Source organism: Brienomyrus brachyistius, chromosome 15 (genome assembly GCF_023856365.1).
Source record: "Brienomyrus brachyistius isolate T26 chromosome 15, BBRACH_0.4, whole genome shotgun sequence".
Lineage (NCBI taxonomy): Eukaryota > Metazoa > Chordata > Actinopteri > Osteoglossiformes > Mormyridae > Brienomyrus > Brienomyrus brachyistius.
Genome location: NC_064547.1, coordinates 3,207,078 through 3,222,325, shown reverse-complemented (window position 1 = coordinate 3,222,325; position 15,248 = coordinate 3,207,078). Strand labels below are relative to the sequence as shown.

Below are 15,248 nucleotides of genomic sequence, written 5' to 3'. Positions count from 1 at the left end.
AGATTCGCCCGGAGTTCCTCAAGGCTCTGGATGCTGTGGGGCTGTCCTGGTTGACACGCATCTGCGGCATCGCGTGGACATCGGGGGCAGTGCCTCTGGACTGGCAGACCGGGGTGGTGGTCCCCCTCTTTAAGAAGGGGGAACGGAGGGTGTGTTCCAACTACAGGGGGATCACACTCCTCAGCCTCCCTGGCAAGGTCTATTCGGGGGTCCTGGAGAGGAGGGTCCGCCGGATTGTCGAACCTCGGATTCAGGAGGAGCAGTGTGGTTTTCGCCCTGGCCGTGGAACAGTGGACCAGCTCTATACTCTCAGCAGGGTTTTGGAGGGTTCATGGGAGTTTGCCCGACCAGTCTACATGTGTTTTGTGGACTTGGAGAAGGCATTGGACCGTGTCCCTCGGAGAGTCCTGTGGGGAGTGCTCTGGGAGTATGGGGTACCGGGCTTCCTTTTAAGGGCGGTTCGGTCCCTGTATGACCGGTGCCAGAGCCTGGTCCACATGGGCGGCAATAAGTCGGACTTGTTTCCGGTGAGGGTTGGACTCCGTCAGGGCTGCCCTTTGTCACCGATTCTGTTCATAGTTTTAATGGACAGAATTTCTAGGCGCAGCCAGGGCCTCAGGATTAGGTCTCTGCTTTTTGCAGATGATGTGGTTCTGCTGGCCTCATCGGACCGTGACCTTCAGCTCTCACTGGAGCAGTTCCCAACCGAGTGTGAAGCGGCTGGGATGAGAATCACCACCTCCAAATCCGAGACCATGGTTCTCAGCCGGAAAAGGGTAGAATGCTCTCTCCGGGTTGGGGATGGGGTCCTCCCCCAAGTGGAGGAGTTTAAGAATCCCGGGATCTTGTTCACGAGTGGAGGAACGATGGAGCGGGAGGTCGACAGGCGGATCGGTGCGGCGTCAGCAGTCATGCGGGCGCTGCATCGGTCTGTCATGGTGAAGAGAGAGCTGAGCTAAAAGGCGAAGCTCTCAATTTACCAGTCGATCTACGTTCCTACCCTCACCTATGGTCATGAGCTATGGGTAGTGATCGAAAGAACGAGATCGCGGGTGCAAGCGGCCGAAATGAGTTTCCTCCGCAGGGTGGCTGGGCTCTCCCTTAGAGATAGGGTGAGGAGCTCGGTCATTCGGGAGGGACTCAGAGTAGAGCCGCTGCTCCTCCGCATCGAGAGGAGCCAGATGAGGTGGCTCGGGCATCTGATCAGGATGCCTCCGGGACGCCTCCCTGGGGAGGTATTCCGGGCATGTCCCACTGGGAGGAGACCCCGGGGAAGACCCAGGACACGCTGGAGAGACTATGTCTCCCGGCTGGCCTGGGAACGCCTTGGGATCCCCCCAGAAGAGCTGGATGAAGTGGCCAGGGAGAGGGAAGTCTGGGCTTCCCTGCTGAGACTGCTGCCCCCGTGACCCGACCCCGGATTAATAATTATAATTGATACTTTATTGATCCCCCGTGGGGAAATTGTCTTCACGCCTCCCTCAGCTTGCTCCATGTAGAGTAAGCTGTCTGCGAAGGGCTGCCACCCACAATGGCGCCCAGGGGGCTGGGGGTTATGGGCCTTGCTCATGGACCCACAGACATGCTGTGGCTGGGTTTGAACCTGCGACCTGCTGATTACAGGCACAGCCCACTGCACCACACGCTGTTGGTGTTACATTAAACATTAAGTGGAAGATGATGGATGGATGGATGGATGGACAATTACCACACAAAGCTGCTATTACACCGTGGGAAAATAATTTTTCTATTTTCTTGCTGCCATCTCGTGGTCAAAAGTAGGTATTGCAATTTCATTTTTTTCTCTCTGTATACTGCCGCCTTGTGGTAAAATGTGAATACTGCAGTTTGAAAACAATTAAAAGGATTTATTCCCGAAATTGCAGTACCTACTTTTGGCCACGAGATGGCAGCAAGAAAATGTAAAAATTATTTTCCCACGGTCTACTAGCAGCTTTTTGATGTTAATTCTTCATTAAAATAATTTGACTTGGTCCAATGTATTTTTAATACAAACAATTACCACACAAAGCTGCTATTAAACCGTGGGAAAATAATTTTTCTATTTTCTTGCTGCCATCTCGTGGCCAAAAGTAGGTATTGCAATTTCGGCAAGAAATCATTTGTTTTCAAACTGCAGTACCTACTTTTGGCCACGAGATGGCAGCAAGAAAATGTAAAAATTATTTTCCCACGGTCTACTAGCAGCTTTTTTATGTTAATTCTTCATTAAAATAATTTGACTTGGTCCAATGTATTTTTAATACAAACAATTACCACACAAAGCTGCTAGTAGACCGTGGGAAAATATTTTTTCTATTTTCTTGCTGCCATCTCGTGGCCAAAAGTAGGTATTGCAATTTCGGCAAGAAATCATTTGTTTTCAAACTGCAGTACCTACTTTTGGCCACGAGATGGCAGCAAGAAAATGTAAAAATTATTTTCCCACGGTCTACTAGCAGATTTTTGATGTTAATTCTTCATTAAAATAATTTGACTTGGTCCAATGTATTTTTAATACAAACAATTACCACACAAAGCTGCTATTAAACCGTGGGAAAATAATTTTTCTATTTTCTTGCTGCCATCTCGTGGCCAAAAGTAGGTATTGCAATTTCGGCAAGAAATCATTTGTTTTCAAACTGCAATACCTACTTTCAGCCACGAGATGGCAGCAAGAAAATGTAAAAATTATTTTCCCACGGTCTACTAGCAGCTTTTTGATGTTAATTCTTCATTAAAATAATTTGACTTGGTCCAATGTATTTTTAATACAAACAATTACCACACAAAGCTGCTATTACACCGTGGGAAAATAATTTTTCTATTTTCATGCTGCCATCTCGTGGTCAAAAGTAGGTATTGCAATTTCGTTCTTTTCACTCTTTTTTAAATAAAATTTGCTAGGTGTAGGGGGAAATATAAAACGTTGTTCTATACTGTCAGAAAAGGGTACAGCCCTGTTAAAGTTTAGTACCCCCAATTGTACAAAACTATTCCTCAAAGTCCATTTCTGTACTTTAAAAGGCATATTTATCTACAGGTAGGATACAACTGGCAGACCCTTGAGGGTACAGCCCCCAGTGAAAAGTAACGGTACCCTCAAAGGTACGAATTGGTACCTTTTTCTATCAGTGTAGCCTATAAAGCCAGAAAGACATTAAATATAATGTTATTTCATATATAGGCCTACTTTTATTATTAATGTTTAATAAAATCAAAAGAAATAACGTTGGGCCTCAAACATTATATGCAATTCGGTAACAATTTGAATTTTAGGATATATAGTTGAATATAAGCTTGCTTTACTGGAATTGTAATTGGAAATAATTGTTCATAAATTCTGGATTAATATATCTGGGCTGAGAGCTTTCTCTGTTAATTCAGATAATTTCAAGCTTTGGTTTGGAGTAATCTCTATAGTCAGTGGACAAAACGGCATGAGTTATTCAGCAAACGGCTGCCTGAATGGGCAGGCAGGTCAGAGTTGCTGGTATCATGCGGCATATTGTCAGCGTGCGTCTGGCACTGACACTCTATGAATGCGTGAAAAATCTGCGATTTGTAAACAAGAGGTTTCCGCAGCACAAACCCGTGGCACTGCAAGCTGTTTACAGCATCTACCACTTTGTACGAGGAAATCAAAGCAGTTTTTCCAGCATGTAATTAACTCTGCCTCACTTTGACCGTGCAGGAGTCTATTTAACAAAGTAAGATGTTTATGCAGCTTCAGGTCCTCGTGGGAAATACTGAGTACAGCAGTCAAAACTAGGAATAATGCTGCATATTTAGCCAAAGCTAATTCTGTAATAAGTAAAATAAATAATTAAGTATTTAATTTTAATATTACTATAGAGATAACTTGCTATTAGGGTGTTATACAATTATACTATATTGCTGTGGGTGGACAACAAACTGGACTGGTCATGCAACACAGAGCACCTGTATAAAAAAGCCCAAAGCCGACTGTACTTCCTCAGGAGACTGAGGTCTTTTAACATCTGCAGGAAGCTCCTGAGGATGTTTTACCAGTCAGTGGTTGCTGGAGTACTTTTCTATGCTGTGGTGTGTTGGGGGAGCAGCACAGCAAAGACGGACTCATCCAGGCTGGAAAAACTGATCAGGAAGGCTAGCTCTGTGGTCTGCATGAAGCTGGACACTATGGCGATAGTGGCAGAGAGAAGGACACTAAAAAAATTGCTGGACATTATGGACAATGCTGGGCATCCTCTGCACACGACCATAAACAACCAGAGGAGTCTGTTCAGTGACAGGTTGCTTCTCCCAAAGACAAGGACCAACAGACTTAAAAACTCCTTTGTCCCATACGCCATCAAGCTGTTTAACTCCTCTCTGGAGGGGAGAGGGAGGGGAAACAGGTGGACAAAGGAGGGGGGGACAACTAAGCTGTAGTGCCTCTTCACTTCACTGTGCAATACTCTTGTGCAATACCTTTGGTTTTTGGTTCAATACTGGAAATGTGCAATACTTTTGTTTTTTTGGTTCAATACGGGGAATGTGCAATTCCCTTGTATTCTCTTATTCCTATTTATTCTATTTATCCCTTTTGTATTTTATTTTTCTTTGCATCTATATATGTATATATATAACATTTGCTCACGTTGTTATTTTTTTTTTGTAACTTCTGTCGGTGCTGTGCTCTTGGAATCCGAATTTCCCAGAGGAATCTACCCGAGGGATTAATAAAGTTTCTATCTATCTATCTATCTTATACATCTTCTGTATCACCAATTACAAAAACCTAGAGAAAACATGTCTCACAGCTTTTGCCAACATCTGAAAAGAGTGATGCGGTATTTACGCCCTGCAGTGAGGACTCCACTAGGAAGACTTGGCAGTGCTTTGACTAAAGGAATCTTTTACTCTACAGTATGACTGCAAAACAGGTACAAGTGAGGAGGGTAAATCATTTCCTGGAGAGCAAACTGTGAATGGAAGATTTCTTTGTCTAAAGATTCTTCTTAGAGTCAGCACAGAGAGTCAGATTTTGGAAGTAGTGTACTAGCGATCCACGGAAGAGACACATCTTCCTCGTGGATCGTAAACACGGGGGCGACATTCACATCCCACAGGCTGAAGGAAGTATGTGAGGAATCTGCACAAAGCCTGTAGCAAATTTACCCATGTGGAGCATCACTGTGAAGAAAGCTGGAAAGGGCAGTACCACATGCCCGCATGCACGAAATGCTGCAGCCATGCATCGTCTTGGGCATTTCTGTGTCAGCTGCTGTCTGAAAATCACACCAGTTTACTGAGATGCCTATAGAGGGCCATATCGAATTCCCATACAACACGCTAACGTCAGCTAGGCACGGAGAGTTGACAGGCTAGACAGTTACAGTGAATGTGCATACACAAATTAGCAATATTATCAAAGGGCATAGACTGACACAGCTTCACTGGATGTAAGTACCATTATTGGCTGATAATATTAACTGTGCTGCCTAAATTAACTTAGTGTAAGTCTAATATATACATAAAAATCCTATATCATAGATTAAACCAAACTGCTACATATTTAAAGTGAAAATATTAAATATAAAGTGAAAATATTAAAATGTATCTCTTTACACATATGTTTGTCTGCACAGATGGTATAATATAGTAAATGTAACCACTCACAAATATAGATTAAAGCTTCATTAAGCAAAAGGTAACGTATTGAGTCATGTAATAAGTTTATATTTCAGTGATAATATAGTTATAGATCACAGGAAATATTCTATACATATGTTGCTGCAGCATCTACCAGACAAATGATGTAAAGAAATAGGTTAACGAGTATATTATGGATGATAAATACAAAAGAAAAAGCATCTGAACTATTTGCAACTTGTCTCCTGCTGTGTTTCATAGGTTAACCGAACCCCAAGTAAATTCTTCTTATTATATTTTCAACAGCTGTAGTGTTTTGGTGCATGACCACACATGCATGTGTGAACTGTACTGTCAACAGCACTGATGGATCCCCCTTGGTGGATTTAGCCGATCTGGAGAGAGATGAACTCTCCCTCTGAAGATTTTATCGATCGGGAGCCTGAAACACATTTCGCAGCAGGATCAAACTCATCGTCGTAATGCCTCCCTATGTGCCTGATCCGGAACAAGAAATTTGGGGGGGGGGGGGGGGGGGGGGGTGTGTGTCAGAGCCATTATTTTACTGTGTGGCTGCCAATACCCTGTTTTTTTTTCCTGTGTGCACAAAATGTACATACTCCTACATCATGGGGGTTTCAGCCATCCCCCCCAGTGACCCTGTACTGGATAAGCCATTAGCAGATAGGTGGTTGAGTAATTTTTCATCAGTAAGGTATGTAACGTTAACCATCTCAAAAGTATTCGTGTTATTACTTTTCACCATTACAAGTGTAATGCAAATTTTGTGTGTGTTAGCGAACCATAATCTTGACTTTCCTTGTCCTTGGATGGTGGTCACAGATTGAGGTGTTACTATGTTATACTCAGACTGTAAATGTGTCCTTAGACATGCATTTCATAAAACCAAAATCTACTATAACATGCATAATTATAATTTGTATAACCAGACTCAGAAATGTGTGTAAACGTTAAGCCAGTGAAACCATCCATCCATCCATTTTCCAAACCGCTTATCCTAATGGGTCGCGGGGGGTCAGGAGCCTATCCCGGAAACAATGGGCACGAGGCAGGGAACAACCCAGGATGGGGGGCCAGCCCATCGCAGGGCACACTCACACACCATGCACTCACACATGCACACCTACGGGCAATTTAGCAACTCCAATTAGCCTCAGCATGTTTTTGGACTGTGGGGGGAAACCGGAGTACCCGGAGGAAACCCCACGACGACATGGGGAGAACATGCAAACTCCACACACATGTGACCCAGGCGGAGACTCGAACCTGGGTCCCAGAGGTGTGAGGCAACAGTGCTAACCACTGCACCACCATGCCGCCCCCCCAGTGAAACCAGTTACAAAATATGCAAGTATATACTGCAGTACAAAACAAATGTCATTTCATGATCTACAAAACGGTTTGTGGTTCTGTAGGCTTTGAAGCTAAACCACAGGGCGAAACAGGAAGTTGAACCTTATGGGTAAAATCAACAGGGCAGAGAAAGTTTATTGATTACTCATCAAGACTGGTTTTTAAAAAAATTGCATGCAACTAAGTGTAAGCAGTGATAGATACGATCAAATGTCAGCAGTTATATAACACATACAGTATGGGGAGAATAAGGTCAACCTAACAGTTTTCATAAGTGTAAGTCAAGAAGAAAGTCAAGGCTGATGTTGTGTGTGATACTTGTGACTGTGAAAGGTAGCTTCTGGTTATGGAAGGACAGAAGTTGGACAGCCCATGATGTATCGGCCTGCTAGTAGCAGAAGAATGTGGGTGTGGTGTGCTGTAAGTGTGTAAGGTGTCATTCCCAAGTGTGTTTCGTATAGTTATGTTAGGGGTGAGGAAATGAAATAGGTGCTTTTGGTGTTATGAAGAGCATCCCAGGAAGTCCACTGGAAAAAGTGGAAGTCAGAAAACTTTGCCTTAGTCAATCAGAAATTGTCAAGTTTTACTTTTTTGCTCATTTAGCCTATGACATCATCTCAGTCATTGTAGGACTATTTCTCATTAATTCATGTCTTTTACATGTATTTATTATTCTTGTCCTTGTACGTAAAGTAATCTTTGGTATGAAAAAGGCACCATATACTGTAAGCTGAACGTTTTTTATCTCAGAAACTAAAGCAGCGTAAACAAACATTTCAAGAGCACAAACCGGCATAAACGACTGAGACCAGTTTTTTACAAATCTGAAATATATGGGGGGGGGGGGGCAATATCACACAGTTCTGATACCTACCGGTTGCCAGCAGCCAGACCATGTCTTTCATTTATTTTGAAGGACTTTGTTTATTAAGTAAGTTTATGGAGTGTGTGTAATACTATTTAAAACACACCTATAATCACTGCTTTAAGTACCGTCGTAATGGAAAAACAGTGTTTATCTTTAATCAGATGCCATATGGCGGTTCCACCTTTCCGAGTCAGCGATCTAGCTCTAAACAGTTAAAGTCAAAACTGGATTAAGCACCTAGCCAGTGGGATCAGTGCTACGGGGCCTCAGAGTGCCTCTAATGGGGCGGTCAAATGCCTAAAGCATGATCAACCCACTAGGGCTTCTCGGCACCTAGACTGTGAATTTCCCTGAGCTCCCTAGGCCCGAGTGCATACTTTGAGCATAGACCTGGGCATCTTGGTACATACAGTACATACTAAAACCTGAGCCTTTCAGAGAGTCCAGTGCTTGTATAACTTGCATGGTGGACAGTATGGTTCAGCCCCGACCCTCCAGGGTCACAGCACCTTGGACTGGGAGGCAGGTGTGCCAACAATGAGCTAAAATCCAAGGGTGTGAGTGTCTGTGAAACAGCAAGCAAATTTTGCGAGGCGTTTCTGGCTGCGCATAGAAATTCTGTCCATAAAAGCTATGAACAGAATCGCCATCTCACACACAGAATCGAATGTAATCCTCAGCCACAATCGAGCGACATTATGAACTGTACTGAATTTAAACACACAGCGAGTGATAACCACTGTACTGCATAAAAATAAATTCACAGCAGAGGGAATATATATATATTTTAAATTCTCTTTAAAGAACATTGGAGATTGCCGACCTACCACTGGAGGGAGCCAGAGTTACAGAACCGAGGGGATAGACATGCTTCGTATGCATGAATTATGAAAAACAGAATAATTAATAATAATAAATATTTATAGAATTGAATGTCCACTTCTGTTAAAGGACTTGATATTGCTTTAAACAGGAGAGGCTGTTAAACCTTCGAAGCTCCGGAAGGGACATGGAGGAAAATAAAGGTGATTGAAAAAAACACGCACGTTTGCGAGATTTCGCAAGACTTATTAACTTATTAACGCATTAACATTAATAATTGTGCTGCGGCCGTCTAAAGTATTAAAGGTGGAATTTATTTATGGAGTAAGTATGAACCTATAAGTGATTCAGACACGTCCTGTAAAGTGTGCTTTGAGCATTAAACTATGGGGAACAATGTACACAATGTACCTTTCATATTAGCCTATGTGTTTTATACGCATTTATTAATTGCACTACGTTCATTCATCGCCAGTGACTTTAAGTAAGACAGCTAGGCTACTGCAAGTGAAGCCCTATCCAATTTACCCGATCTTCCCGGTTTGATTCTTCGTCAATGTATCGTATTTGGTGCGCACCAGATACTGTACGTAATTTTTTTAAATCACCTATATTCCTTTAGGGACTCAGTACCTTTCTCACAGCCAACCTCGCTTTACGTTCAAGGACAAAAAAATGTAAAAAACACAAAAAATGAAAAATAGTCATACAATCAATGACGTAATGTCATATGCTACATCAGCAATAACCACCCATTCATCTTCCGTAACCGCCTGTCCTATTCAGGTTTGCTGGGGGGTCAGGAGCCTATCCCGGAGCCTACAGGTGTAAGGTAGGGAACAAGCCAGGATGGGGCTGCCAACCCATCGCAGGGCACAGACACACACACACACACACACACACACAAATTCATTCACATGCACACCTGTGGCCCAGAGGTTTATGGTCAAGGGCCATGGCAAAGTTCTTTATAAAATGTTCTTTGGTTCAGACAGCTTTAATTCATAAATCATTAAGTTCTCAAACGCGGCTTTGACAGAGACTCAGGTGTGACTCTCAGGCTGCAGCGCCCCACGGGGGGCGTTGTCTCGGCGATGCATCTGACCAATAACAGCTGGCGGACTTATAGCCCCTCCCTATAGCCCCTCCCCCCCATCAGACGGAGCCGCGTGTCGGTCACTTTCGTAAATACGCAGAGTTTTCCGACATCTTTTATCAGAGACAACTAGATCGCAGTTTCCCCCTTTCGATCGGTCTGATTAAACTGGTGAAAAAGAGACAGACACGTGAAAGTTAACCAGACGACTTGCAGAGAATTTAATGCGAGAGTTTGATATGGTTCCTACGCCCATGTGCACCATTATTTTCTCTTTTAAGTAATTGATTTTTCACATTCAGGTAAACTATAAGTAAATTACGATCTTGAATGATGACATGTTCCGGAAGGTACAGTATGTGGATGCTCTCCGCCACGCGTGAGGGTCGGAGTCAGGCAGGGCGTGAGTCAACCTGCGGTTTGTTATAAGGCGCCACTTTTTCATCTCTTCGGACTATTAAGTGTCACGGTCTCTGCGGGGTGCGACCGAGTCACCGTCTCTGCAGGGTATGTCTTTGGCTTCATCCTGACTTACTGTGCATGATTGTTGCGCTGTTGTCTCTTAGCTTGTATTTGCCAATTCAATATCAGCAGGTTTGCCAATCTTAATGATTTTGTTGACAAGATTTGTTGACATGCCATTTTTTAACCGACACCCTATATCCATACACTTACAAACGGTTGGCAAACCTGCTAGAAGTGAAACCGACATACAGAAATCTGTTAAAACTCAAAATAAGGAAGATCTGCTGTTTAAAGCGTGTGCTTTTAAAATAACTTTACAACAAAGCTTGAGGTGCTGTTCACTGTCGGACTTTGAATCCTCTGGACGGCATATTTTTAGCTTTAATTTAAAAGTCCATAATCTTCGTTAATGGAATTCCGTCTGGCCTGTATTAACAAGTCTGTAAAATCACATTGATACCCTGACAAGTATTTAGGCCACGTAACCATTAAAAGCAAATACTGAAAGAAGTGCACGTCCAATCTTAACTAAGAAAATCCATGCACACTTTCTGCCAGAGATGGAAAGTTCAGGTCCAGAAAGTACAAATCCAGACCAACCAATTAAATACTCTCTGAATGTGACTCTTTACGCTCAGTTTTTTGGTTGAAACAAAGTCTTGATCTGGACTTTCCACGTCTGCTGTCTGCCGCATATTCAGTGGGCCTATGAGATGTATATGAACACAAGTTCAAATGATATTGAATAAACTGTTTATAAAAAATCTATTGTTTTTATTGGACAAAAGAAACTAATGATTGAATGACAAAACACTGAAAGCACAGGTCTCTGGCAAGCTGGAGGAGATGACAATGAGGTAAAGGTTTGACTGAATTCTGCATTTAAGAAACAAGAAGCTATAGTCGTAGTGTGATAAAATGCCACCTACCTTTCAAACAATTTCATGACACAGATATATATTTAAGACTGCCTGGTCGTAAACACCGTCATGTATTAGTTTTTTTTTTTGTTTGTTTTCACTAGAAAAAAATGTAAAATATTTAAAATTGATTTAGTGAGATGGCATTTATCAGAACTTATCCAAAATAAGTCATGAAACAGTTTTTGAAATTCAGTATTCTCTACTTGTTTAGCTCTCGTTTACAAGTCTTGCATTTGTTTGCCAAATAGATTGTCTTTTTTATCCTTCAGATTTTGCTTCCTTGACAGTGTTGTCTAAAAAACACAAAGTTCCCACTTGGTTTGTAAACTTGATGACATTAACGGCTGAAAACTGCTGGGTCATTCCATGTCAAATTGTCATACTTTCGGACCTCACCGTTACGGATTTTAATGAAACTTGGCAGCTGATTTGGTTACATGAGAAACTCATGAAACTGAAATGGGGCGAGTCTTGGATCAATATTGAGGGAGATTCAAGTGAACAAAGCTTTTTGAGGGGTGGCTATGACTGACTGGCTATGTTTACCTCAATGTAAGCTGCACAGAAGTAGCCCTTATACTGTTTTACAGCTATTGTCCAGCTCCATAGATTGAATAAATAGTATGCCATCCCAATTTGAATAATTACTATGTAATAACTGATTAAATATTAAAAATTCAATAACAAAAATAACTATATTTCAAAATTGGTCAATTCAGAATATTCCGTCTTTTTGTAACCCGAAACAGGTAAAAATAAATCTGACTGGAGTTTCTCCGTGGGCCCCCAGTGAATCTGCTTTCTCACTGCCTGCCCCTGAAAATCACGGAACACTGTTATCCATTTGCCTTGAACTCTTTGAGAGAGGTAAGTGTAAAAACCAATAAATCAATCACAAGTGCATATTCAGTTTGTGCAGCTTCTTTCCCAGTGTAAAGCAACTTGATGTACTTTGGGTCTGATGATGTACTTTAGGTCTGAAGAAGTAACTAAATAACAGTAAAAATAAATGTTTTAATTTCAGGGTGAAAAATGAGCAACTGTAGTTACAACATAACCGAAGGTGTTGAAAAAGCATATTTGACCATCACTATTCCGACGTTCATCTTTGGACTTCTGGGTAATATGGCTTTCCTGATAGCATTGTGCTGTAAGGGAAAAGAGGCTTTAAGCTACATGATGATCTACATCGGGAACATGACTCTTGCAGATGGGATTATCCTCTTTACGCTGCCATTCAGAATGTATTTCTTAAGGAAGACTTGGGCATTTGATATGGAATCTTGTTTAGTTGTGGTCTCTTCCTCCTTTGTCAACATGTATGTTAGCATCTACACTGCTACTGCTATATGCCTTGTGCGATATATTGCCATAAAGTACCCATTCCGAGCGAGAGAGATCATGTCACCGTGTAAAGCTGTGGTTGCGTGTGTATTAATATGGCTGCTTGTTTGCTCACTGAGTGCATTATTCCACAGAGTAGATGCACTCCCTGCGAATTTCACCAAATTGAAATGCTTTCAGCAACTCGGTAACAAGCCTTTACCGCTCAGCTTTATTCTGGTTTTGGATATCTTAGGTTTCCTCCTACCTCTGCTCTGTATGGTGTTTTGCTCTATTAAAATTGTCAGATGTTTATCTAAAAGGGTTGAAGGAGACTCTGGAAATGAGAAGACTCAGTGCATTCGCATTATCATCACCAATTTGATCGTCTTTATAGTCAGCTTTGCGCCTTTTCATTTTGGGTTCCTGTTGAAGTACATCGTGCAGACTGTCAGCCCCCAAAAGTGCAACCTTTTGGAATCTGTGCACAATTTTGTTCACATAAGTATTGCCATCTCACACACTAACTGCTGTCTGGATATTTTTACCTATTACTTTTTTATCAAAGGCTTCAGGAAGAATGTATCACTATCTAGCCTTGTAAGAAGACTGACGTGGTTTAAAAGAAATTCAGTGATATAAAAACAGCTTTGTGCTGGTCATGAAGCCAGTGAAACTGCAAGGGCACAGTGAAGGATGTGAAAATCGCCAGGGCTAACCCCATTTTTCAGCAGTGAAACTGAGACAGAACCGTTTTTTTAATTTAACAACAACAACAGTGATGTGACTGCTATCCTCTAAACTTCTGTCACTGAAGAGGCAAAAGTTTACAAGTAGAATCAGAAGGATTATTAGAAAACCCACTATTTCAACTTTCATTGATTGGGAATCATCAGAATTGTGCCAATTTTTGCTTTTCATACTGCATATATAGTTCATACAGCACGGTTTTTACTAGATAGTCAACATTATTCGCTTCACGTGGGGTGGTCACAATGTTTTGGTATTTGTGTGTGTGCGCTATATACACACATACAGTACTAAACAAGTATGGATATGCCAAGCCGCCTACAAAGGAGACTGATAGTGTCGCATCACATGACCTGACCACCTGACTCAAATACAGCACAAATGGTTTTGGAGGAGTTTGACCAGAGAGTGAAGGAAGTGGCCAGTGAGAGTTCAGGACATACGGGACCTCCTTCAGGACACCTGGAAAGGCATCCCAGGAGGCCACCTCATGGAACTGGCATGGCGAGTCAGTAGGGGCAGCCAGTTTCTGGAGAAACTGGGATTAAGGGCCTTGCTCAAAGGCCCAATGGAGGAGTCACTTTGTTTAATACTTTTTCTGGTCCTTGCATAATTCCATATGTTGTTTTATAGTTTTCATGTGTATTATAAAATGTAGAAAACAGTACAAATAACCCTTACTGTAGGTAGGTGTGCCCGAACTTTTGACTGCTACTGTACACATAGCTATAGTTTTGTCAGATATCTAAACATATTCTAAAGTCTTCATTTACATGCATGTATCTCCATGTACACAAATCTTTGCAATTCCCCCCCCCCCTTGTCTGTGTCTGTATGCCTGTGTATTTGTTCCATCAAAACTTTCAGGACATGCATTAATCATTAAACAACCTTTAAAGTAATATTTTTGAGTGTTTTCTTTATGGAGCTTGCGTGATGAGGATGTGATGTACAGAGTCAAATTTTTATTTTACACTGTGGTAGGAAACCTAATCATGAAGTGTGCTTGGTTTTGTTTTTGCTGAGATACGCTTAACTACTGGGTACGTGGTTTAACTGAGGCGGCACGCAGGTAGGAGTGTCGCCTTATAACTTCAGATTGGACGTTTGAATGCGCCATGACGAGTGTGTCCATTCTCCCTGGGTTTTCCCAGATAAACCCAAAAATATGCAGGGCTCTGCCCCCCCCAGGACTGGAGTATGACACCTATGTTCTTAGGTGACCTCTAGGTGTCAGGCTGAGCTGCTGGGGGCAAACTTCATCCCATTGGACTGGAATGTGGAAATTATTGCATTCCTATCCACAGACCTGCCTCCAAACAGAAAGTTGGTTTTCTGAGCATTTAGTGATAAAATGGTTTTCAGCCATTCAGGTCTTTACTTCGTTAAAGCAATTGGCTAAAGTGACAATAGATGTGGTGACATGACAGTTATGCAAGATCAGTCCTTGAGTCTTCTGATCACAGGCAGAAAGACTTAGCCCACCATGCAACTCACTGCCCCGATTTGCGCCAGATCTGAATTAAAGTATGACTCTGGTGCAGATACATGCCAGATTGGTGACATTCAACATAAATATGACCCACATATGGCCCTTATCTGTTTCAAATCCAGAAAGCAGATTCAGTCCAGTAACATCCGTAACTGAAATGTACATTTGGGTGTCGTTGGCATAGGACTAATAATTAACATTGTGTTTTCTCATTATGTTACCTAATGGCAGCATGAAGAGAGAATATAATGAAGGACCAAGAACCAAACTGTGGCGCTCCATATTTTACTGATGTCATAGATGGACACACTCCGGTTTTCCCCCCACAGTCTAAAAACATGCTGAGGTTAATTGGATTTGCTAAATTGCCTGTAGGTGTGCATGTGTGCGTGAATGTGTGCGTGAATGGTGTGTGAGTGTGCCCTGCGATGGGCTGGCCCCCCATCCTGGGTTGTTCCCTGCCTCGTGCCCATTGCTTCCGGGATAGGCTCCAGACCCCCTGTGACCCAGTAGGATAAG

The 15,248-nt window shown here is 42.3% G+C and overlaps 2 protein-coding genes across 4 annotated transcripts in view; both read left to right on the top strand.

The window, feature by feature from the left end:
- LOC125709011 (G-protein coupled receptor 55-like) overlaps positions 1-14,139 on the top strand; it is a 35,334-nt gene extending 21,195 nt beyond the window's left edge. For both annotated transcript variants that reach the window (XM_048976990.1, XM_048976991.1), the window contains one exon: positions 13,924-14,139. The gene's annotated coding sequence lies outside the window, so the exon portion shown is untranslated. The remainder of the gene's footprint in view (positions 1-13,923) is intronic.
- LOC125709010 (G-protein coupled receptor 55-like) lies at positions 9,844-14,139 on the top strand. 2 transcript variants are annotated; one of them, XM_048976988.1, is made up of 3 exons: positions 9,844-10,283; positions 11,914-12,031; positions 12,189-14,139. In XM_048976988.1, exon 3 carries the CDS (start codon positions 12,197-12,199, stop codon positions 13,127-13,129), a length of 933 nt encoding a protein of 310 aa, XP_048832945.1. In that variant the 5' UTR covers positions 9,844-10,283; positions 11,914-12,031; positions 12,189-12,196; the 3' UTR covers positions 13,130-14,139. The 2 variants fall into 2 exon arrangements, with proteins under 2 accessions (XP_048832945.1, XP_048832946.1); XM_048976989.1 differs by lacking the exon at positions 9,844-10,283 and having other exon boundaries at positions 11,452-12,031.
- Positions 14,140-15,248: the final 1,109 nt, after the last annotated feature.